The 24,305-nt window shown below is 46.2% G+C and overlaps 1 protein-coding gene across 1 annotated transcript in view; it reads right to left on the bottom strand.

The window, feature by feature from the left end:
- The window catches only part of fmn2a (formin 2a), a 47,199-nt gene that overhangs the window by 6,699 nt on the left and 16,195 nt on the right, over positions 1–24,305 (bottom strand). Inside the window, exons 9-16 of the mRNA XM_062520376.1 lie at positions 22,604–22,691; positions 13,572–13,633; positions 10,618–10,709; positions 9,929–10,058; positions 9,286–9,432; positions 8,771–8,830; positions 8,087–8,207; positions 2,878–2,970 (exon numbers count right to left, since the gene is read on the bottom strand). Of these exons, the coding sequence (XP_062376360.1) occupies positions 2,878–2,970; positions 8,087–8,207; positions 8,771–8,830; positions 9,286–9,432; positions 9,929–10,058; positions 10,618–10,709; positions 13,572–13,633; positions 22,604–22,691 (793 nt within the window). The remainder of the gene's footprint in view (positions 1–2,877; positions 2,971–8,086; positions 8,208–8,770; positions 8,831–9,285; positions 9,433–9,928; positions 10,059–10,617; positions 10,710–13,571; positions 13,634–22,603; positions 22,692–24,305) is intronic.

Raw genomic sequence — 24,305 nt, 5'->3', positions numbered from 1 at the left:
AGTCATGCCTGTGTAATAAAATACTGTAATGACGGGCTATAACACTGTCCAGCCACTTTCACGTCTTTGGGTTCTAGAAGCATTTAGGTCAGCCATTTGATCCATTTATTTCCTATGTCCATGAACATTAGAGCAAATGTATCGTGATGCCTCAAAGCACGACAATCCTCGTAAGTGTCTTAAAACCGTTTAACTGCCTCAACTGCTCCATTAACAGCTTCCCCAAACCTCAGTCCGGCTGGAAGACTTCTCAGAAACAGATTGGATATCCAGAGGTTCTTCCCGGGAATATCAATTCATTCCCCATAATCAAAAACAGGCTTGGCGCTAAGCTTCCCTGGCATGACCAATAAAGGGACGACATTTTTATGTACTGTTCCAAAACAGCAGACCAAAAAAAGATCCTCTGTCTCTTTCTCCCCCTCTCTCTCTCTCTCTCTCTCTCCAACTATCTCTGTCTTACTTCTAAGTGCAACGCCAACCAGAAATGGATGGATGTGTGTCAGACTATTTTTATACCAATTAGAGCATGGGAAAGATCTAACTCTAATTGAAGTCGAATTGAGGTTGACTGAAACATTGCTATGGGTAAACCACTGCAAGATGCAACTAGCAAGACTATAAATTACATAAACATAACTTCTCATGAAACAATACCGTTTGAGATAAAAGTGATTTTTTTCTTCCATTAATCTGACTACAAAGTCTCCTGGAAAAGAAACAAATAAACAAAAAAACTTCGACCCGGCAGTGACCACACCCCTGCCCTTTGCCAAAGCAGTAGTCACCAGCGAGAGGGAAGAAACGCGGCGGGCTGTGAGGATTGCCAATCTCTCTATCAATGCGAAACAGATCATCACGTCCAAAGCCCCGTTTTCTGAGGCAGCGAGACCCCATCAAAGTGACTAGCATGCATGAGAGTTTGCAAAGCGAGCGGAGAGAATCACTGTAGACCAAACAATTCCTCTCCTTGGAGTCGGCCTCCTCTCTGTCCTGCGGTTAGTTTCATGGTCGAGAAAATAAACAAGAGTGGTTGGTACTGTGGAGCCAGAAACGCTTATACCCCAGGGTTTGAAATCATACAAATAATGAGAAAAAAAAAAAAAAAGAATTCAGACATTCTTGTTCCTCCAATCCCCCCATCCCCCCCCTCCTCCGGCTTTCTCCCCCTCAGATGTTTCTAACGAGAGGCATGGTCAATGTGGCTGGAGCCTCTGAGAGACTCACGTCACATGTCAGGGTGAAGGGGAGGGGGAGGAGGGGGAGGAGGGGGTGTGGGGGGCGTGGGGGGCAGAAAAAAAGCCTCGGCCCTGGAGGGAGACCCCGTGTGTGTGGGGGATCAAAGCGAGCGCCGAGGATCCCGATGTTTCTGTCGGAGGGGTTGCTTTCATCGCGGCTTCCTCAAGGACAGCGGGCCAGCTGAGCTCCATGTGCGAGTCATTACGCGAGGGCCATTTGAATACAAAAGCCCCAGCGCAGTGGCCCGCTGCAGGGCAGGGAGAGGAGAGCGGGGGGGGTGGTGGAGGAGGAGGAGAAGGAGGAGGGCAGGGGAGAGGGGAGAGGGGCTGTCGGCCGACGCCAAGGCCCGGCTCTGGGCTTTCATGTCGGGCCGCCGAGTGGGTCGCACGGTGGAGGGGGGGGGGGGGGGGTGACGGGGGCTGGTGGAGGTGGGTGGAAAGGGGGAGTACAAAATAAACACGCTGGAGAGGAATAAAACAAACAGAGCAGGAAGTGCATCACAGCTTCATCATGCAAACGGCTCTCCACGCTAATTCATCATCGGCGGCGCTCTGAGCGACACCAGGGGTAAACACACTCGGCGCGCAAGTGTTTATGTGATTTCCTGAGCTCGGGCGCACCAAGGAAAGTGAGGGAGGAGGAGGAGGAGGGGGAGAAAAGAGAGAGAGAGAGTGAGGGAGAGAGAGAGAGAGAATAAAAAGATGGGAGGGTGCCAGGGTGTAGAAATGGAAAGGGCGTCGGTGGGCAGGGGAGACTCCTCGGGAGAGGATAAATAGGTGGAAAATCGGATGAGACAAGATGATGAGGTGAGAGAGCGAGCAGGGCGACTACAAAGGGTGTTTGCTTGCTTGCTTGCGTGCAGGCGAAGAAGGGTGCGTCCCGCGTGATTGCAAGCATAAGGTGAAACCGCCGACGCCGCCCGGGCTCCCCTGCGCTCCTCTCGCGGTGACACCGCTCGGAGCCTCCCTTCCCAAGCCAAAATGGATGATGTTGAAACAGAAGCCGTCCTTTATCTGATATATGGGGGCTTGTATCAGCAGAGCCTCCCGCCGTAAGCCGGCATATCTCAGGCCTTATGTTGTCATGTCGGCCCATACCGAATATTCATTACCAGGATAGCTGGAGCATTAGTCACCGCTGCACACGCGCACACACACAAGCAGCTTCGGTTGGGACTGGAGACGGGTAATCAATGATCAATGGAGCATCTGGGCATGGGGCGGCCCATTCAGACATAATGGAGACGGTGGAGCGCAGGCCATCAGTCAAGGAGGCTGGGACACGGCGCTCCACCGCTCTGGGGGAGAGTGCGGATAAAGAGAGCCAACAAGACACACATACAGTACATTCATACATATGTCAGAGCTGTGTAAGGCTGGGAGTACTGTTTGCGTGGTGTGTGTGTGTGTGTGTGTGTGTGTGTGTGTGTGTGTGCCTGAGCGTGCATGCATGTGTGTGAGTGTGTGTGTGTGTGTGTATGCCTGTGTGTGTGTGTGTGTGTGTGTGTGTGTATGCCTGTGTGTGTGTGTGTGTATGCCTGTGTGTGTGTGTGTGTGTGTGTGTGTGTGTGTGTGTGTGTGTGTGTGTGTGTGTGTGTCTGCATGCTTGGGTGCAGAGAGCTGGGTATATACGCCTTACCCTGAGTCAGAAATTCCTCCATCTTGTCCTTAAAAGGTTGCAGGTGTTCTTCGGAGGACACCTTACACACTTTATCCCGCTCCGCCTCGCACGCTGAAGAGATGATAAAAGAAGGCAGGGAAGAAAGGAGCATGAGGACAAACAGTCTTTGTTTTGACTGGCAGTGCGTGGTGTAAACAACATGAAAAGCCTAAACTGAAAAGCATAAACTTCCTAAACGGAAAGGAAACAATTTAGAATGGAGGCATTTTCATGCCAGGTAGTAGAAAAAGGACTCATACTACTGCCTCTGTGTTCCACAGCAGTAACTTGGTACATTCTCACATCCTTAGACTTCTTACTACTGAGGCTTTTATTCTCACTGCAGTATCTACAGTACACGGAAATGTCTGGAAATTGCAATTATAAATTGTAAAGTATAGACTTATGGCTTTGAGAAATTAAGCTCTGGTAAAAAAGTAAGAAGCAGTGTATTTTCATCACCCAGGTGGCAGTATATTTCCCATGTTCTTTCCCTGCCCTACTCCTGCTACTCTTTGTAAGGCATCAGGTCTTACAAGTTCTCCACTTGGTTACTCAATCAGTGTTAAATTATTCAAGACGGTCTTTACTGCTTAAAATGCTTGGGCATCAAGTTCAAATGTGTCTATACAAACTTGTGTGCACTGCAAGGTGCACACAACACCTGGAAGCAAGGTGACTGAACACTGTAAAAAGAGCAGTCATGCTATCAAAGGCGTTTGAATTTGAAAGGATACTTTGGTGACACCATAGTGCATGTCAATATATATGTTGCGTGTGTCATCACCAGTGTAGCATGTCTGTCTGTGTGTGTATATGTATGTGCCTGTGCAAAGTTGTGCACACTGACAATGTGCGTGTGTGTGTGTGTGTGTGTGTGTGTGTGTGTGTGTCTGTGTCTGTGTGTGTGAGAGAGAGAGAGTATGCATGGATAAATTGTGAAATCAAGGACCCCTGAGCTCAAGAGTCTCCTGGCACCCCACCACAACACAGATGGCAAGTGCACTCCAATCAATCCAGTCCAAGATACTCCAACTACCCTGAGGGCTTACTTGTAGGACCTGGCACACTTTGGCAGTTCTTGGCAGAAACAAATGACGTTGCGCCTCTATTTGCAAGGTAGGCTATACTGGAAACTACACAAAGTATTATGTATCTACTGGGGGTCATCTTTACTGGCGATGAAAGATCACAATTATGCAGTTTTACATACAATTCATTAGCCTCTTCGGCACAGAAAGTGAGAAAAATCCTAAACCCACATCTTAGGATACAGATGAAAGGCCATTCTGCACAACGCTTGTTAATGCACTTACATACCACATTGAAATAAACAATGTGTCACTCACAATTCTTAATTCATAGGGAAAATGCGTATTTCAGATGAAAAGATCCTCCAATCGCTGCTCCAATCGCACAGAAACGCTTCCAATCTGAATCAGAAACTGAATGTCTTCATTCACCAAGGCTATCTGGCTTGGGACCATTATTTACGCCCACATCCACATGCAACATTTGCTTACAGTAGTCACTGAGTACTGCTATGACTAAACTCAGACTCCAACTGACTTCACAATGGGAGCCATGAAGGCATGAAGGGTGAGTCCGTGGGGCTTCATCTGTGCAGGTTTGCAGGGCCTCTGGCCCCCTGTCATCTTTAACCCCCTGGGCCAGTGCATGTGTGTCTGTGCAGGTGTGTGTGCATATTCCAGTGTGTCTGTGTGTCTGTGCAGGTGTGTGTGCATATTCCAGTGTGTCTGTGTGTCTGTGCAGGTGCAGGTGCATATGCCAGTGTGTTTGTGTGTGTGTGTGTGTGTGTTTGCATATATGTGACCATTCAAAGCGAAATCAGTCGTTTTGCGCACATCGTTATTTTGAGAAAATCAACAATAACAAACTTCCGGGTTAAAATGTTGAATTTCACGTTTTCGCATAATTTGACTGTATACAGTCTACAGTTTCATATCGTGAACGCATTTCACGGAAAAACATACGTTTTGACTGTTAAACCCGCCAGGATTCAACACATTTGCTGTCATTCCCGTTGTGCACGCGCCGCTTAAAAAGGTGATTTTTCCTCTTCTGGCATATCGTGACAGGAGAACCATGTCAACTTTGGATGCGGTTATCTTAGCGATAGCTTGTGTAATACCCTCGATAAACATATCGTTGGAAAGCTTAGTTTATGGCCGTTCACGTGAGTACAATAACTTAATTTAGTAAATTTTACCGAAACGACTGGTTCCGCTTTACAGGGTCACATATGTGTATGCGTGTATTTGTGCCTGTGGTACCAGAGGTTGTAGTGATCCTTCATATCAAATTTCCTGTAGCTCACACTTTCTCGCCATAGGTTACTGGAGATTTAAGTGCCCAATTTTTCCTACGTGGCACTATAACACAAATGATGGTGTACCGTGTTGTGGTAAAACCGCTGTGGACTTGGTTGATGTCGTGAGACCAACATACCACAAAACCTTTGTAATCTTGGGTGCAATGGTTGGTGAGTTGTTCTGCGAAAAACTAAAACAGGAAAAAACTGACAAAACCTAACACAAGCAGCAATCATAACAAATGGGGCCCAAGGCATGTTTAATTCTTGGTAACCAATACGTTCTTGAAGGTAAGAAGAACTGCCTGGAGAACACAAAGGCTGCCATCGATTTGTTAGTGGACATGCTAACTTTCCCCTCATACACTTTGGATGCCCTGTGAAACAGTAGTCTTCTTCTGCAGGCCATCTGGATGATGCTAGGCTAAACACCCACAGATGCTAATGTGTCCCGTCTCGTTCACCTGTTTTCCTTTTCCCGCTTGATGAGTGATGCTCTTGGTTCGAGGACCTCCGAAGCGTCTTTGGGGGATGCTTCTGAGTCACGCTTCATCAGTGGCTGTGATGGATTGGTGCTTCGCATGCCAGAGAACCCTTGTGTGCGCGATGGTAATTACACTAGCATCTGGCCATGAGGGGGGTAGCTTTTTGACCTGCGGCCAGCAAAAGAGTACACACGCGGGCGCTGTGTCCTTAAACGAATGCCCCCCCCCCCCATGCCCCCCCCATGCACCATCGCAATGCCAACATCTGCTCCTGAGCTTATCCTCGAATGGCTGTGTGGCGGCCAGCGATGAGACATTGGTGTTGCCCGCCGTTAGCATCAATATCAACTATATCCGATGCATGGCCTCCAGAGATCATTTCAGGAACTGATCTGTATTACAGAGAAGAGCAATATTTGAATGACAAGGAAGAGCACAAAGGCTTGATTTCTTAAGCAGAAGTGCATGAGATGGGGCCACATTATTTGATCATCAAATCGTCCTGTTTCCATCCATCCATCCATACATACATACAGACTCGGCATGCAACTTCGAAAAAGTCGCCGATTCCTCTTGCTAATAGAGAAGCTCAGCTCCACGGAGCGGACCAACATCCACAAAGCTGGTCCTCCCCTGAGCCCCGAGCTGTTAGGGGTGGAGGGGTGGTGGTGGTGGTGGTGGGGGGTGGGGGTGGGGGTGGGTTTGGGTGTCGGGATCGTGTGTAATCGGATTCCCACACCTCGTTCACACTAGTTGTTGTGCTTAATCCCTGCTATTTCACCTATGACACCTTGGCTAATGCCGGCCTGCCTCCCTCTGATCTCCGCGCTGATGGAGAGCCGCTCAGCCGGAGGGGGGCACGGCGGGGTCCATGTGTTCCAAATGTGCCGAGGGGGTCAGAGGTCGTGACACTGTGCTAATTTTGGGTTAGCTCGTGGTGTGTCCGTCCCCCCCCCCCCCCCCCGACACAATGACTGGCAAACTGAACACCCAGGCACAGGGCTTATGCCTTAAAAAAGTCACGAATGCAATAAAAGGTTATAGCTGCTAGTTGAGGACATAGCGGATAATATAGACTTAGGCCTGTCTTTCTGTCTGCATTCCTCTCAGTCAATACGTTTGTCTGTCTCTATTATTATTCATGCTTTACTCCAACACATTTTGCCTGCTGGCTTGTATGGTTATGCAATACCTCTCTTTTCCGCATATGTGTTTGCACTTATGTTGTCCACACGCTGTGGTTTGGAGTTTTAACGGTAGAAAAGATATCGGAAAGCATCAAGCCCCAAAACAATTCGGAGATTGAATTTGACAGGTGACAGAAAGCGTCCTGGCAACCTTCAGAAACAGGAATTTCTGGCAAACAGAAACCGAATCCATTTTGCTCATCTGCTATACATAAATACCACACTCCTTCAACGCACGTCTCCCTACATGGTGCGGCCTCCCCTCAAGAGACGATAGACAGAAAGATGGAAGGATGTTCAGCGTTGTTTTCCAAATGAGACCCATCACGATTCGAAGATGAGGATATGCAAATCTCATGTTGCTTCGTACAGCCCGTAAGGACGGCGGTGAAACCTCCCAACATCCAGAGAGGCTGGAGTCCGCTCGGCTCTCCGCATCTGGTTCAGGTTTGCCTGTCTGACTGAGAGACACATGCTATTTGTTAACCCACTTCTGACATCACTGGCTCATTGCATGAGGTGACAGCGAATGCATTTCGTATCACACAGAGACGCAAAAAAACCCGCCCTTCGCGTACAACCACAGACGGTCAATTACCGCATGCGATGCTCGGTGTGCCCTCGCTGGAACCCACCACGATACCCATGACTCAGCGAGGTACATTGGCCCTTTGAAGTTTAACGATATTGGTTGAATTTGGCTATTCCTCTGTGCAAGCACAGGCATTTGGAACACCACAGCCCATCACAGCGCCCATGATATCACCTCTCGTTTAGAAGAGCTCAGCTACATCCACTGAGGGGCAACTGGCTTCGATTTCTCTTTAGCTGTTGTGATTGGCCCCGATGCTGCCTGGAGGGCCTGCAGCAAGCCAATAGACAACATTGATCTGAACCAGCGGGTGTCCCGGTTAAATGATTCCAGGAAAGGGGGACAGTGAGAAACTGACAGAGATAGACGTCCGTTTTCACCCGATATGTGGCAGGACTGGCAGCTCGCTCTGGGAGTGGGGTTGAAACCAGTGGAGTAGTGTTTCTCCATCAGAACCAAACATCAGAGACCAGGCAGGCCACTTGTGTGGGGGGGCTGACAGAACGTAGTCTCTGTGTGTGTGTGTCTCTGTGTGTGTGTGTGTGTGTGTGTGTGTGCGTGTGTGTGTGTGTGCGTATGTGAGGGAACTTGCCGTTTAAATCCTTTCTTAACTTGCGCAAGTCTTTCTGAAAGTCCTCAAACTTCATCTGAGAGGCCTGGAAAAGGTCCTGTGGCTCTGGAAGCGGGTAGACACACGTCTCTTTGCCAGCGTCCTGTCACACACACACACACACACACACACATACACACACACACACACACACAGACACACACACCAACCAACCCACACACACCCACACACACAAACAAAAGGAGACAGAGAGAAAGAGACATTTTCGAAAATGTTCCCGGGCCTAGATAGTGTTGAAAGATTCAATTAGCTGTGCACTCCCAAACACATGGACAGGAACTCATGCTGTGTAAAGTATGATAAGTTCAATCAGTGGAAGTTTATCCCAAGAGAGCCTGTCGCCTGGTTGATCTTGGCCACAGCGTCTTAGCTGACTTCACCTAATCTGGCTCCGCGACGTATTTACAATAGATCTCTTTTGGATCCTCTGCCAGATAGCACATGGAACAAGCTACAGGTCTGTGGAGGCAGGGAACCATTAGTTACTATAGTAAACGAACAGGAGGAAAATAAATATAATATAAAACATGCCATGTTGTTCGCCGAGCCAGAGACGATGATGAAAAACCTGGCGGGATATCTGAGGAGTCCTCGCACGGAAAAAACGAGGGAATCAAATAAACAGGAAGTTTAAACATACTCTACCTCATCAAAGTGCCTGAGATAGTAAGCAACAATGTATGACAGGAGGCTCTGTGTGTTGTCCTGTGGGAGGGAGATAGAGAGAGAGAGAGAGAGAGAGAGAGAGAGAGAGAGAGAGAGAGAAAGAGAGACAGACATTGAGGAAAGGGTGAGAGTTAAAGGATAGAAAACAAGAGAAAGAGAGAATCATTTATTTGAACAACTCAGTCAAAAGCAAAACTCAGACGAACAAGGGTACTTAAGACATGTGAGTGCATGGTGCGGCTAAAAGCCAATGATTGCCATCACCACTTTTTACTACCACCATGATTACTACTACTGCAACCACTAATACTTTAGTCATTCATCAACTGTCAGATCTATTACTCACATGGCTGTAGCTCACCCAAATTACCGCTATTATCCATAATCACTGCTGCAGGATTGTCCTTATTATCATTATTACTATCGCTAGTAAAATAGGCCATTCTGATGCTAAGAGTGCTGATGGCTGGAATGGGCCGAGCTTGTAGACTCACACTGCTCTTCACGTCCTTCAGTTTGGGCAGGATGTCCAGGGCGAAGCCGTCCGCCTGCCCTCGACTTCGGTTCCCGCCGTTCATGAAGTTGCCAAAGGCCAAGATGAGGCCGAGCACCTGCATGACGCTTGTGCCGGTCTGCAGAGTCTGTCAGGACACCGTTACAACAAATCATTAAATGGCAATAAATGCAGTTTAAAAAGTAATTTACAAAAAAAGATAAACCCAAATGTATCAAGAAAAGGAAAGAAAACAAGCTCTGCCTATTTGCTTGTTCTGTCTCGTATTCAAATATAACTCACATACAATATGCTTCAATACAATTCATTCATTTTGATATTCTGTATGACTAAAAGTAACCAGAATTAAATGTGTGATTATGACAATGGTATGGATATAGAAGGGACCTGTATTGGACTTGATCGTTGTTCTTTAGTTGTACTTATTTCACTGTATTGACTCCGAGTGTTGCATTGTTGTTGACTCTAAAAATCTTGTACCCGTACAATTAAAATGCAAATAAAATCTCTGGAATCTTGACTCCCCCCCCCCCCCCCTCATTCCTATGTACCAGTAGTGTCTGTGTGTGTACAATTAAAATGCAAATGAAATCTCCCCCCTCCTCCCACCCCACCCCCCTCACCTTACAGACCCTCTGCAGGATCTCCACCTTCCTGTGGACGGAGCCGATGCACTCTATGAACGTGGACTGGAACAGGATGCAGAACACCCTCCCTGAGAAATTGGGGATCTGGGAAATCTGAAGCAGGAACCTTTACGACCAAACAGAGAGTTCAGAGAGAGAGAGAGAGAGAGGTTTTCTGTCATCCACTCACCTTCACCCTTCCTTCACCTTTGCAAAATAAACAATAATAGATACACAAGACAAGCAGCTACAGTATACAGCTAAACAGCAGAGAAGTGATGTGTAGTTGAGCACATAATTAGGATGAGTCTATTCTAATCATTTTAACGGGAGCGAACCTATGTTCCCCAGGTCCTATGTTCCCCACTTTGTATGGGACCGGGGAACATAGGACTCTTTTTTTCTTAAATTTTAGAAAGGGTCCTATGTTCCCCGCTTTTCCCAAAAAGGGTCCTATGTTCCCCCAGTTTGTATTGCAACTGGGGAACATGGGACCCTTTTGGGAAAAAACGGGGAACATAGGACCCGGGGAATATAGGAATGACCCCATTTTGACAAGGTTTCATCAGAAATGCTAAACTACTACTGTAGATATGCACTCGGCTGCAGGACTCTCGAGGTTCCTGTCGGTCACCCACAGGCGACACAGTCAGTGCGGTGCAGTATTGAGCGGGAAAAGTGCTTACTGCTCAGGTTTGTCCAGTGGCTTTGGGTCCTCCTTATCTTTGACGGACTTCATGTGCTTCTCTATCTTGTCCATCTCGTCCTGCTGGGCTCTCTGGAACGGCAGCAGAGGTGGTGTGGTGAGAGGACTGTGGTGCAGTGGACAGGACAGGGCCATGTTTTAGCACTGCGGCCACAAATGGACAACACTGATGCCAAAGCACAGCTGCTTTTAGCATTTTCAAATCCTGTGTCAAAGCACGTCATCCACACATATAAATCACCATCGTTATGCATGGCCATGGCTAAACAAAGAATTAAGCTTTATTGCCTCATAACACTAACAAAGCATGCGGGATAATACGTGTTTGTGGGTGGTAACCAGCATTGTTCTGCTTTAAAACATAAGCACACCCTTGTCCAAGTCTTATCATGTCATGTCACAAGTTTTGATTATTTGGGTTGATCGCCACCCAAGATTGCATGACTGACCTGTCGATGATATCAACAATCAGTGTTGTTTTTACTAAGAAAATGAAGAAACAGCTCCTAATGTGAAAATGCAAACCATTTGACATTGAGATTTTTGTTTGCCAAAATACGGACATTTATGTGCTGCTAGGTTGAGGGAGAATGCCTGAGAATGACATTTCCAGAACTCTAAGGAATTTCGTAATGGGGAGATAAAGCAGCTCCTCGGTCTTGGCATTTTCATCTTTTTCCAAAGCATCTCATCAAGTAGGCTACATTCAAAGCATTCACATTCAAAGCACATTTTGGAGCCGGACGCCATTCGACCTTGGACTGTGGCTCAGCTGACCTCTCGAGCGGTGCTCTTAGGGGATATACACTGAGAGCCGTCCAGAGAAGGGCGATAGAACGTCCTGTGTGAACCAGACCCCGTGAGCGAGAAAAAAAAACACACAATAATTAACTGGCAAAACATTAGTGTCTCCATATATCAACTATATTGGCACAAATACTTTATTCAACTTAAACAGCTCAACTTGGAGGGATAACAGTCCATGTGTTTCCTGGTAGACATGGCCTTGAAGGCACAAGTGTGAATCATTAGCCCTGAGCGAAAAGTTAGCAAGAATCTTTGCTATTACTGGGAATAAGCAACATTTCTGTTTAAATAAATGAATAGCAATCAAAGCGTCGGAAAACTATGAACTCTCGTAAACTTTCTCATGCCAGAGAGAGGAGGGGGCATCAAGCACTCTTCGATTAGCCTTTCGCTTACTTTGCCATTGGTTGACAGGGGCATGCTCTGTTTTCCATTTACAGCACATCAAAAGTGTAAATAGTCCAGATGAAAAGCAGAGCCCGTACTCTGCTCTGACAGCCACATGCATTTACCCTTATTGACACTTAAAATGAACACTGCTTTGGGAGAATATCAAGAGAATCGAGAAGAGTGAAGAGTGATCTTAGCATGAACTCTCTATATTGCTGCCGAAGATGCTGGCTCCTCCCCACTGAGCCTATTGCGCAACAACCTCGGTGCAGGGTTCAGAACATGGGAACCGAGCACTAATTAAGGAAGCTCTCGGGTGTCTGCATGCAGGGGAAGAGAGTGGGGGAGAGTGGGACCCCAAACCCACACAGAAGGGGGGGGGGGGGGAAGTGGTAGTGTGGCACCACCCTGCGCACTGTGGTCTCGGGGAGGCTGGGTGAGGGGTGGAAGGATACGGCGGCGGCAGCAGTGGCGGCGGTGGAGGGTTCACCATTATGTGTACTGTGGTTATGGGCAAGAAAGCCGGAGACAGAGCGGAGTCTCACACACAAAAGAGAAACAACCAAATGTCTCAACTTAACAACACCCCCTAGGCTACGACTGGAAGGAGGGGAGGGAGAGAGCGAGAGAGAGAGAGAGAGAGAATGAGAGAGAGATAGACAATGGGAGAGAGAGAAAAGGGTGAAGTGAGACAACAACAGCTTTTGATCTCCTGCTTATGGCACATATCAGCAGACAAATCCATGTGTCCTGACTTTTTTTTTGCTCACGATCAGTATCATTAAAATGTGGCTCCGCCCCTCACCAAAACTATTCAGGACATTTCCTCCACGCTGAGAGATGTCACTCTGGGTAAAAAAGCATGGCGTGCTAATTCATGATGATCTCCCGCTGATATGATGATGTGTGGGAAGGACGGTATTTTTTTCACCTCGCCGTATTGAGACAGATTTGGCGTCAGGCGCGCCTGATGAAGATGCATAGCCGAGGGAACCTGTCTTTATCTCATGGTTACGGGTGTGTGCCACTCTGACAGTAAGATTTATGAGTGCAAAATTCAACTCAGCACAAACCCCTCGCTCTTTTGATCAGCCTCCATGTACTAAAAGTCCGACCCGCGGATGCCATTGAAAGATTAATTGTAGACTGGCCAATATTTAAATGATGATTCAGAGATCAAAGACGAAACCACAATCCTTCAGCAACTAGAGCATGGGCCTGTTGCAAAATAGTGAGCATAATATCTTATTACAGGCAAAACACACAAGTATGTATATTTCCATGTCCTGTCTACTCGGGAACCCCAACATCATTAAAATACATGTTGTGCGCAGTGGTGAGATGCCTGTCTCTCTCCCAGCGAGGCCTGGAAGAACCCAGTCTCCACAGTTTCCCTCACACATTCCAGCAGGGGTCTGTGGTTTGCATGTTTGTTTTGGTATTTAATGCACATTTCCCTCTTTCTCTCCCCCCTCTTTCTCACTCACTCTCTCTCTGTCTTGTAAGAGACAATATCTTGCTCTACGTCCAGACGCTGGACTAGCGAGAACACTGAAGAGAAAACCAAAAAGAAAAAAAAAAGAAAAAGAAAGAAAAAAAAAGAAAACGCTTGGCCCAACTTTAGCTAATAAGGCTTTTGCAAAAAGCGTTTTAAGGACAAACAGAAAATGGGCCAAAACTACAAAAATGTCAGAGTGGATTTAAGAATGTTGCATTTCATGTGCAGCGTTGGCTTACGTTTTCATAGAGCGCTTGCAGGGTCTCCAGATCCACCACCGTGTTGTCCATGTTGAGAATAGCTGTTGGGAGACAGAGAGAGAGAGACAGAGAGAGAGAAAGAGAGAGAACTGAGCAGGCTGCTTACGTCATAAGGTGCTGGGGATGGATGAGTCCATACAGACATGGAGCGCAGCAATGCTGCTGCCAAGCCAATAAGCCCCAACATGCCTTCACAAAGACAACAACAACTGCATCAACAAAGGGGAGGAAAAAAAGTGACATTGACAACAAGCAATAACAAAAACAGATCTGGAAAAGATTGCCGTGAATAAAATAACACAGACTGCGCATTGGGATAACTGGTGGTATTTTCATTTAGTTGAAAATCTACTTTTAGTCAAAGACAGAATTATAGCAGAATTTATTATTGGCTTCGCTTGGGACTTATACTCTGATAAAAAGCCAGAACTTTTATTGTATCCCAAACAGCGCTATTTTTAGCTAAACCAGGGCAGAGTTCCAATAGCATTTAATTGTAAATGTGATTTTTCATATCATAGATAAGTTAAACTTTGTGATAGTGCGTTTCCTTCTAATACGCCGCGTGGTTAAAAAGCATTTTGGCTTGGCTACATCTGAGTACACACACATTTAGGAAATAAGGAAATTGATTACTGGCTAGTTTTGGAAACCGCAGGAGAAATAAGCAAAATGTCAAACTTTGGCATGTTATGGCTCAGGACTGAAAATAGCTTTCAAGCAATCGCGTCAGATATTTAAACCATCTCTCTGAACACCCACCGACTGTGCCCTAAAAGGATCAGCAGTACGAACTCAAACCCTTGGCCTGTCCACGACGTAACATAGTTAGACTTTACCTGACATCTCCATGTCATTGTCTCCATAACAATGTGAGGCTGTTCCACTCAAGGCCCAAATGAAAACAAATGACAGTTTCTCTGACGCTCAGATGCAGTCTAAAATAATCCGTCAGGGCACAAAAGGCCCTGTGTTTGAATTCCTGACGTCGCCTTTTTTGTCTCTGTGTGAGGACCTGGCGCCCAGGGGAGTTACTCTCTCAAAGCCAAATGTTTAAACACAAACACGGGAGACAGCCTTGCTTGCTTAACGGGAGAGGTGCAATGTTACACGGGCTGCATCGAGCTCTGACTATCATTAGGCCCATTTCCACTGCCCAGGGCTGGCTAGAGACAGTCATGTTTGGGCTCCCAAAGAATCAGACCACTTTGCAGGAAATCACACAGAAAACATGACAGAGAAAAAAAAAGAAAAAAAAGAAACTGAAAGAACCAAAGTGGAGCCAGTAAGGCTCCGATACCTCAAGCATGAGGTCACTTTTCAGGAATAGGATTAAGGTGTTTGTGTGTTAGAATATCACATCCTTCCTGATAGAAACAGCCATCGCCGCAGTGCAATTCATTTCTCCATCTTCAGTGAGACAAATTAATTTCGAATGCAAATTAGCGAGCCGTGATTTAATTTGTAGCAACAGTGTTACCACTAATGCCTGATGCATAGTATTGAGTCAAAGCCAAGGACAAATTAGAGCTTAGGCTCTCCATCGAGTATCTGGTTATAATTGCCATACTGCTTGTCAGGACATGAAAGTAAAATCAATAATTAATTCCTGACCCAGTAATGTTTCACACATGACAAACTGTTTAAATCACTGGTGAGTCTAAATAATTTCCTGTGTTGTATTATTTTAGAATGATTTGATTATAGATAAATTGAATTGCTAATCCCTTAAATCTGACTCTTTTTTTTTAGACGTGCATCTTACAACATGAGCAAAAGCTATTCATTTCTCCTTCCTTGATTTGCACAGAACAAATAATTACACATGTGTGAGAGGAATAAATAAAAAAGAGGGAGAGACATAAAGAGAGACAGGGAGGGGGGGGGAGAGAGACTGTGAAATGCTGAAATGTAAGTAGAATAACAAAACAAAATCAGTGATGATGCTATGCGTCATCCTTTGATGCTTGCAATACGAAAACAAGCACAAACACTTAACAGAAGGAGAATCTCCGAAGGCACATATCAAAGACATGTCAGAAAGCATGTTTGCGAAAGAAAGACTTTGCTTGGGTACGCCATACAAAGGCACGAGTTAAACAGTCAATGTGTTTGAACATAAGGGAATCAGCAGGAGCAGCTGAGAACATGGAAGCACCACTCAAGTGCTACACTGTTGAAATCACTAGGAAAGATGCCCTTACTGCCTTATTGGTCTACAGGAGAGTGCTTGAGTGATCTAAATTTAAAGGGGGGCATGTATGCCTACAGGCATTTCCAGCTTTTTCTCTACAGAGGACTCAGTAAGCCTCAGGCAAAAAAGGGCTCATGCCCTTGCCTGAGCTGCATTTCTTACACATCTGAATAGTTTTGAGTGGATAGTGTAAACTAACACCCTTAGGTGAGACGGAGGTCAGAGTAGCGGATGCTCTTGATTATCATGGTGTAGAACCTTCTAGATGCAAGCGACGTGACCCACTGACCAGAGCTGCAGCTCAGATATCCAGAGCCTTGGGGGAACCGGCCACCCCAGACAGGCATCTTGAAGTGCCGTGTTTCACTTCACACACACTTAAAAGAGATGCTCGGTTTGGTCATTTGGCCCTGATTAGAGCTAGACCAAAACATTTAGGTTTTAACTGATGCATTGGTCGCTATCAGCCGATGATTGCATGTGAGGTGCAGAACGATTACTTGACAACGGGCGCTGAATCGATTAGCAGAGCTTGAAGCAGATGCACCATAAGGCACATGATCTGACCGCCTCATGGTGTTGCCACCTGCTAAGTGCTAACAAAACCGCACGTTTCCCAGACTCTCTCCATCCCTTGCTCCTGCTACTCCTTTTCAACCATAGAGAGGAGGTGGTCCGCACACTGTGATAGCTCCAAAAACATATATTTTATAAATTTAAAAAGGCAACGTTTCGATCCATGTGGATCTTCATCATTCATCCACATGGATCGAAACGTTGCCTTTTTAAAATTAATCAAATATATATTTTTGGAGCTATAACAGTGTGCGGACCATCTCCTCTCTACCGTCTACTACAATTGCCCAGCACTTGTGCAGAGTTTCTTTGGATGTGCGCACCACCCTGTTTCACTACTCCTTTTAAACCACAAATCACGCTTCCCAATCAAATAACGCCACAACTTGATGTCTGGTCGTACAAAGTTTCCCTTAATAATGAAGCTAACTAACGTTATAATGCAACTTCACTGATCATGCTCCATTAGGTCCATCCCTATCTTTGCCACCTACGTTTTAGAGACTCTGACACATAGGTTTAACATCACCATCACATTTATGAAACAAAGCTTATATTATTCATTTTTGATGTGAGATCTGTACATAGCCTGCTATCTATGAGTCATGACAAATATTCGCAAATAAACTCACTATAAATGATGTCTTAAAAACACATTGGATGATTCCTTGCCCTGATCTGGGCATGTATATAATACAAGCATGCCTCATTCAACCAATTCTTTGTACACTAGGTTTAACGAACAGCCTAGCTCCTAAGTTAAGACACAGTCTACGACATCAACATGAAGGGTGATCTGAAGATGAAGGGCTTTTGAGCCCAATCTTTCAGTGGGCTTGAGTGAACAAGACTACTTAGTTGCAAGAGGTGCAAAGTTCTGTGAAGTGAAACTAAGTAGTTGCAAATGGAGATGTTCACGTGATGTGACATGGGCAGATTCCCTTTGACGTGAGCAGTTACAAATACCCAGACATTTCTAATAGTCTATGGCCTAATGGTTTATTGAATCTGTCATTTTCTGACAAACAGGCCTGCAATCTTCTTTCTAGCCCATTTCATAACCAAAGGTATTCTGGCCACTCTACATGAACTTTATCTACACTAAAGGACAACAACCCAAAAATAAGCCTCACAGCCACCTGTAAATCCAGCAAACCTATATCTAAAAATGAAATCTCAGCACTGCTTTCATTAAAAAAAAATAAGGCCTTCTGCCTGCAACAGTTATGTACAGCCTTTTTGAATTGTGTTCTTTTGTTTAGAGTAAAAACAGCTCGGAGAGGTCACACAGAGTTTGCAGACTGTTAAAGTAACTCGATCTGACAAGGCTTCCTAGGCCTACTGTAACGGCGCTGCTTTCAGTTGGAAACTGAACGTTTTACGCACGAACTTTGAGGTGCGTTCCCTCTGTGACGAGGCTCTGCAGCAGGCCTTGTAGATCCCTCGGAAATCTCTGGCCACACAATGAAAAATGGGGATTCTCCGTCATGTTAGCGCTCAAGAAACCAAATCCAAACACTCCGCCCGCCCCACCCCCACCCCCTACCTCTCCAGTGACCCCCATCCTTCTCTCTCTCTCTCTCTATCTCTATCCCTCTCTCTCTCTCTCTCTCTCTCTCTCTGCGTGGGCCTCCATCATGAGCAGGAATGCGTGCATGATGGGCAAATTGCAGCCGAAGAGGAGGAAGCGCTTGGATGCTTCTCGTGCGGTTTCATCTTGCTGGAGGACTCACAGTGCCGGTGTCTCCCCCGGGAGCTGACCTCAGGTCAGGTACGGTGCATAATGGCTGTGGGAGGCACATGTGGCGGAGTGCGGTGGCCGGCGTTAATGCCACTCATCGAGCCGCTGCTGCACTCTTGGTTTGTTGATGACACGAAGGGTGTGGTGGTGGTGCACGCAAAGGGCAAAGGAATCCACAGATTCCTCCTCCTCATTTTTTTTTTTTTCGTTTTTTGTTTTACGACCCTTCCAAAGGGAAAAATAGCAGAGTGCTCATTTTTTAACGACTTGCCCGTTGCTTTGGAAATGACCTTTCAGTTTCAGAACGAGAAATTAGACCACTGTACGCAAGCTCTCTGCTGTGTTTTCTTCTTCTTCTTCACGTCTCATGTTTTCATGTTATTTGAAAAGAGAGATCCCACTAGAAATCCCACAACTCGGGGAGACAGGCCTCGATTTCCTCTCCCTGCTTTTCCCCTTCTCTCCCCCTCTTGTTCCCCCCCCCCCTCAGTCGCTCCCTCCCCCTCCTTGCACCTCTCATTTGCTTGGCTTTGTCCTCTCCTCTTGTTCTTTCCCTCTTCCTCATTCCCGTTTGCAGATGCAAATCGACCCCGCGCTCACACTCGTGCTTACGCTCGTGCTCATTTGGTTCTCGTTATCAGTGCTCGGAATGGGGGCCGGAGAATTTTTGACGGAGAAGGAATGACTCCATATCATCATTTTCAGATTTCGGCTCCTGACGGAGCCCAAGCCTTCCCTTGCCAGCGTCCCCCGGTCGCTGCCAGCACTGGCGCCTGCCTCGGTGACGAGCTCTCTGAAGAGCTGGAGGAAGTCTACAAAATCCAGAGCGAGAGTCTGCGCGAAGCAAACAGCCATAAATAATATACTTGTGCTGGAAAAAGAACAAGAGGAAAACAAAAAAACTCAAATGGGCTCCGCGGCCTTTTTCCCCCGATGTAAATCATCTCAAATTAGGGGATCGATAAATCAATGCCTTCTCGTTTTTTTGCGCCACACTGCCACTTAAGGTCTCGCTAATTGCCCGAAAATTCTTTGAAAATACTTCAAGTTTCAAAAACAAATCAAACACCCAAAGCAAAGGCTTAAAATTGTATTTGTTTAATTTGGACATAGTGCATCTTTAAACTTGTAATAATACTTATTCTTATAATACTTATTATATATACTTATATAATACTTATAATAATCTAATAATAATAATAATAATAGTAATAAATATATAATAATATATTCCGCACATCCTACCCATAAACTTTGCCCTGCATACCTTTACCTTATAATCACAAGAATGAATAGCAGGGCATGATGAAAGAAAAGACTAATATTTAAAGCATGTGAAGTGAAGTGAAGGGATGGCTTAATTTCCTTCTCGGCGCGGCGGACGAACGGGCAAGCGAGCGAGCGAGCGAGGGCAAGCAGAGGAGCATTCGTCTCCGCGAGTGTGAGCCAAACATGGATCTCATAACGAATGTTTAGACACGCCGGTGAGGAATGGCGAGAGCCGCAATCAGGAGATGATAACACACAGAGGATGTGTTCTAATTACCTCCCCTGTGTTTCCACTTTAAACAGCCCAGAGAGAGAGAGAGAGACAGCAGAGGAGGGGGCGAGACAGACAGAGACAGAGAGGGGAGGCCCGACGAGTTACCTTCCTAACTCAAACCTGTTGCTGACCTTCTCCCCTGGACGGCCTCCTGGCCCTTAACTCAATGCCACTGTATTAGTGCTGCCCTTCTGTACTTTCAAACAAGCACAGAGAAATTAAGAGCCAGAATAATAAACCCCCAGAGAGCAAAGATAGGACGTCTCGTTGGCTTCCCCATTGCTGATTGCTTCATATACAGATGAGGTTAGGGGGGAATAGGCTAAACCTAAGATCTCTCATGTTGATGGAATGATTTTCTTAAGGGGCGTTTTAATACTATCTTGAGCGCTCGTATTATGTTCGCATGCACACACTTACTAAACGTTCGCACCCCACGTGATGCGCACACACACAGACGCGAGACTCCACATATCGAGGGCTGAGAACAAAAGGGGCGTAAGTGACATTTTGGTCAAAATTGAGTTATATATATCACCTGAAAGGTCTTGATGAGCTCTTTCTAGCTGACAAATTATAGAAGTGAAATATTTATAAATATAACGTTATTGAACAAAAACCAAAGGTCTTTAACTGTGAACATATAGAAGCAGTTAGAGTTGTGTTGGCTCTCCTGTAAAGTTGGTGAAATGTCACTTACGCCCCTTTGGTTCTCAGTCCTCGATATATGCGCACACATGAGAACTGGAGGATGGAATGATTTTTCTTAAAGCAACACTAAAGAGTTTTTCGTACCTTAAGATAATGTTTCATAAATCATTTCAGCGGTTCATCAACTCTAAACTACAAATTTGACTTGCTTCGATGTCGCAATACATCATACTTTCATAAAATTATGCTACATATTCTACCTTTTCTGTTATTTGCTGGATAAACAAATAGCGTGTGTGCGACAGAGGAAAAGTGCTTTAGTGTTGCTTTTAAAAGGCGTTTTAATACTATCTTGAGCGCTCGTGTTATGTTTGCATACACACACTTACTAAACGTTCGCACTCCACGTGATGCACATATACTGTATGCGCACACACACACAGACGCGAGACTCCACATATGCTCACACATGAGAACTGGAGGATAGAGGGTTGAGAAGTAGAGCGTGGGGACCGATGTGTACATGATGATTTATGGGAGAAGGACGTCTGCTGAACATTTGGGCTGTTGCTCATCCAGGCCCACTCCCTCTGTGATCTCCCGTAGCCGTCAGGATGGAGACAGTGGTGATTGGAATACGTACACACACACACACACACACACTCATGCTTAGCCACACACACACACACACACACACACACACACACACACACACACACACACACACACACTCATGCATACACAAACACATGCGCACACACACACAGACACACACACACACACAAACACAGAGTGAATGATCTACCAGTAGGAAGTCTTTCAGTCCCGATACTGAATGACTGGGAATACAAACTGAGAAGCCAGTGCATAAAACTGACATAAAGAGGAAAAAGGAACGCGAGATGAAAAGACAGGATGGATGGATAAGTGAAGGTCAGGAGTGGAGGAGTCCAGTCAGTGGTGAACAGTGGAGGAGAGCAGGATGGAGGAGGACAGGAGACGAGAGCGTGGAGACATAGGAGGAGGAGGGGGGAGGAGAGGGGTCTCTTGGCCGCAGGCCGTCGTAAAAGTCCTGTCATCACCTCGTTTCACACACAGAGGTTCTGTGTGAGAGCTCCACATGCTGCCCGATGATGGAGAACACGCAGGGGCCACCACGGCCCCTTTACTACTCTCTACACAACACAGCACAGCACAACACAACACAACACAACACAACACAACACAACACAGCACAGCACAACACAACACAACACAACACAACACAACACAACACAACACAACACAACACAACACAACACAACACAACACAACACAACACAACACAACACAACACAGCACAGCACAGCACAGCACAGCACAGCACAACACAACACAACACAACACAGCACAGCACAGCACAGCACAGCACAGCACAACACAACACAACACAACACAACACAACACAACACAACAACAGAGCAAAGCAAAGCAAAGCACAGCATGTCACTATGCAACACAACAACGTAACACAAAACAGCACAGCACAGTAGACCATGTCACCATGCAACGCAACAACATAGTACACACAACACAACACATTAAGTCGCCACGCAACCCAACACAATGCAGCAGCTCCCCTCGCAGACAGCTCAGTTGAGCAAAGACCACAATGCAGAACAACAAACAGCATAGGCCATGTACTGCACTGCAGCCACTTCAGAACCCCTCGCCGCCACATAAGACAGGAGGGCTCTGGAGAACTGCCCTTTGTGTTTCCCTGCGGTGTGGCTGAAACTGACACATACAAGTAAACATCTCCAGCATGCTCGGAGGCTGATCAGCGCACGGAGTCTCTTTAAGGCAGGTGGTTATCAGAAAGTTGTTTGAGTTGTTAATGTGTTCTTGTAACTCCAAAAAAGCTCTCTGGACACCAGATGAGCCCAAGCCACAGTGAGAACGTACCTCGTGAACTCAAGTTAAACAGAAACAGCAATGAAGAGGCCTGACTGAAGGATTTGTTGGTTATTTGTGGGTGCCCGCATCAAGGGTCTGTAGTTTGTCTGGCTATATTGCTGACCGGATCATATACGGCCACAGCAACGAAAAGGAATGAGTGAAGAATTAGATAACCCAAGTAAAATGCTCTCCAAAGCTGCTCTGTTGGTCTCTTTTTTTTTTTTTTGCCCGCAAAGGTTGCTTTGTTTGTCGCTTTGTTTTTCATGTTTAAAAGGCTTGGTTGTTGATATGCCGCTGTGTAACACCGCTCCTGTGTATATCTGAAAAAAAAACCCCCGCATATCTGAGTGTGGTGTGCACAAACTCACCATTTTGAATGTCCTTCATATCCAGGTGCAAACTGGACATCAGGATCCCGACTGCCTGGGAACGCTTGTTACTCAGGATTTTCACAACCTGAAGAGTGGCCAGAGAGAGAGGAAAATATATGATAGATAGACATACAGAATGGCATACAGACAGAACAAAAGAAAGGAAGAAAGAAAGAAAGAAAGAAAGAAAGAGAGAGAGAGACAAGAAGAAAGGAGGTAGAAGAAAATAAGGTGAGAGAGTGGAGAAGGAGAAGGGAAGAAATCAGTGACAGCAATTGAAGAAGACAGCTGTGATTGACAGATTTCATTTCCAGACAAACTGCATCATTATCGCATAGCATTTCATCCAGTCTGATAATAATAAAGGCAAAAGGTTGTTTTCTTTTCCTCCGGGGGGTAAGGGAATGTGTTCGCCCTCATGTGGGAAGAAAAGACTGGCCTCCACTCTCTCTCTCTCTCATGTTCGGCGCTCACATAAAAATGTTCTGTACCACACGACCCTGCCAAGGAGTCACCGCAAACATTATGCAAATGATAAATCTGTCCCGTTGAATTAAGCTGACGTGAAGGGTCGCTTTTTGTTGATATCCTCCCCAAATCAGGCAACTTTGTGTGGAGAAGGTGGTTCAAAGTTGCTCCGAGATCTGAGAGTGATCGGAACATATTTACAAAAACAGCGCATTAATGCTCAATAAAAAAGGGGGTTTAAAATCCCCCCAGTTAGACCCTGATAATGTGGTTTGCATGGGAAGTGCAGGCATGCATTCAAAGCACGGCCGCACTTAAGTCCATGTGATGCATTGCGCTCCCCTCTCTCTATAATTAGGTGTTTATCCGAAAGCCGCTGGCACCGAAAGAGAGGGAGTCATTGCCTCCATACGCCTCCGTCTGGGGGGAGTGTTTTACACGCCGACCACTAACTACAACCAAACTCCACATTACCAGTGCGTTTCGCTTACTCAGTCCTTATGGGGGTCAGGAGCTGAATGCGCACTGTTTTGGGGGCGCAAAAGGCAAGGCATGCCAGTGCTCTTACTCTCCCCCCGTTTGCAATGCAGTTGTGAAATACTGTGGAGAAATTACATAACGCAGACACGGAACTGTCCGGAACTCGCAGCAGATGCCGTTTGCTTTTCGCAGCATCTGGCTGTTTGTGTCTCGGTTATGAGGTATGAGGGGAGTGCTCAGCTGTGTTGCTGAAACAAGCCAGAAGTGTGTGTTCAAAAGACGCCGAAAAAACACGGCGCTGTACGGCACACGCTTGCGCGCGAGGCGGCGGCGCGAGTTGAAGGCTAAAGTCGACACAGATCTGTCCCGTGCCTGCTCTGATCAGAGCGACCGCAAGCGGGCGAAAAACAGGGACATAGAGATGCTCAACGGCGAGACTCAGACGCAAAGTGACATCACTCCCCTCCTCCTGTCTGAGCCGGCGCGCGAGAGAAAGCGGGCGAGTGAGAAAGACAAGGGTGAGAAAGAGAGAGAGAGAGAGAGAGAGAGAGAAAGAGAGAGAGAGAGAGAGACGTGGGCCGTGCCAGTAAGACAAAAAAAAAAAAGACAAGAAAAACGACACGAGAAAAAAGTCACGAGGGAACGCGGATATAAAAAGCAACAAACAAAAAGGGAAGAAAAAGCGGCACGCTGTGAATCACGTCCCCGCCGCGCCGACTCATCGTCCCCGCTCGTAACCGCCATTAGCACG

Source organism: Sardina pilchardus, chromosome 18, assembly GCF_963854185.1.
Source record: "Sardina pilchardus chromosome 18, fSarPil1.1, whole genome shotgun sequence".
Taxonomy (NCBI): Eukaryota; Metazoa; Chordata; class Actinopteri; order Clupeiformes; family Clupeidae; genus Sardina; species Sardina pilchardus.
Note: the sequence above shows the minus strand (reverse complement) of the source record. Positions and strands in the feature narration are given on the sequence as shown.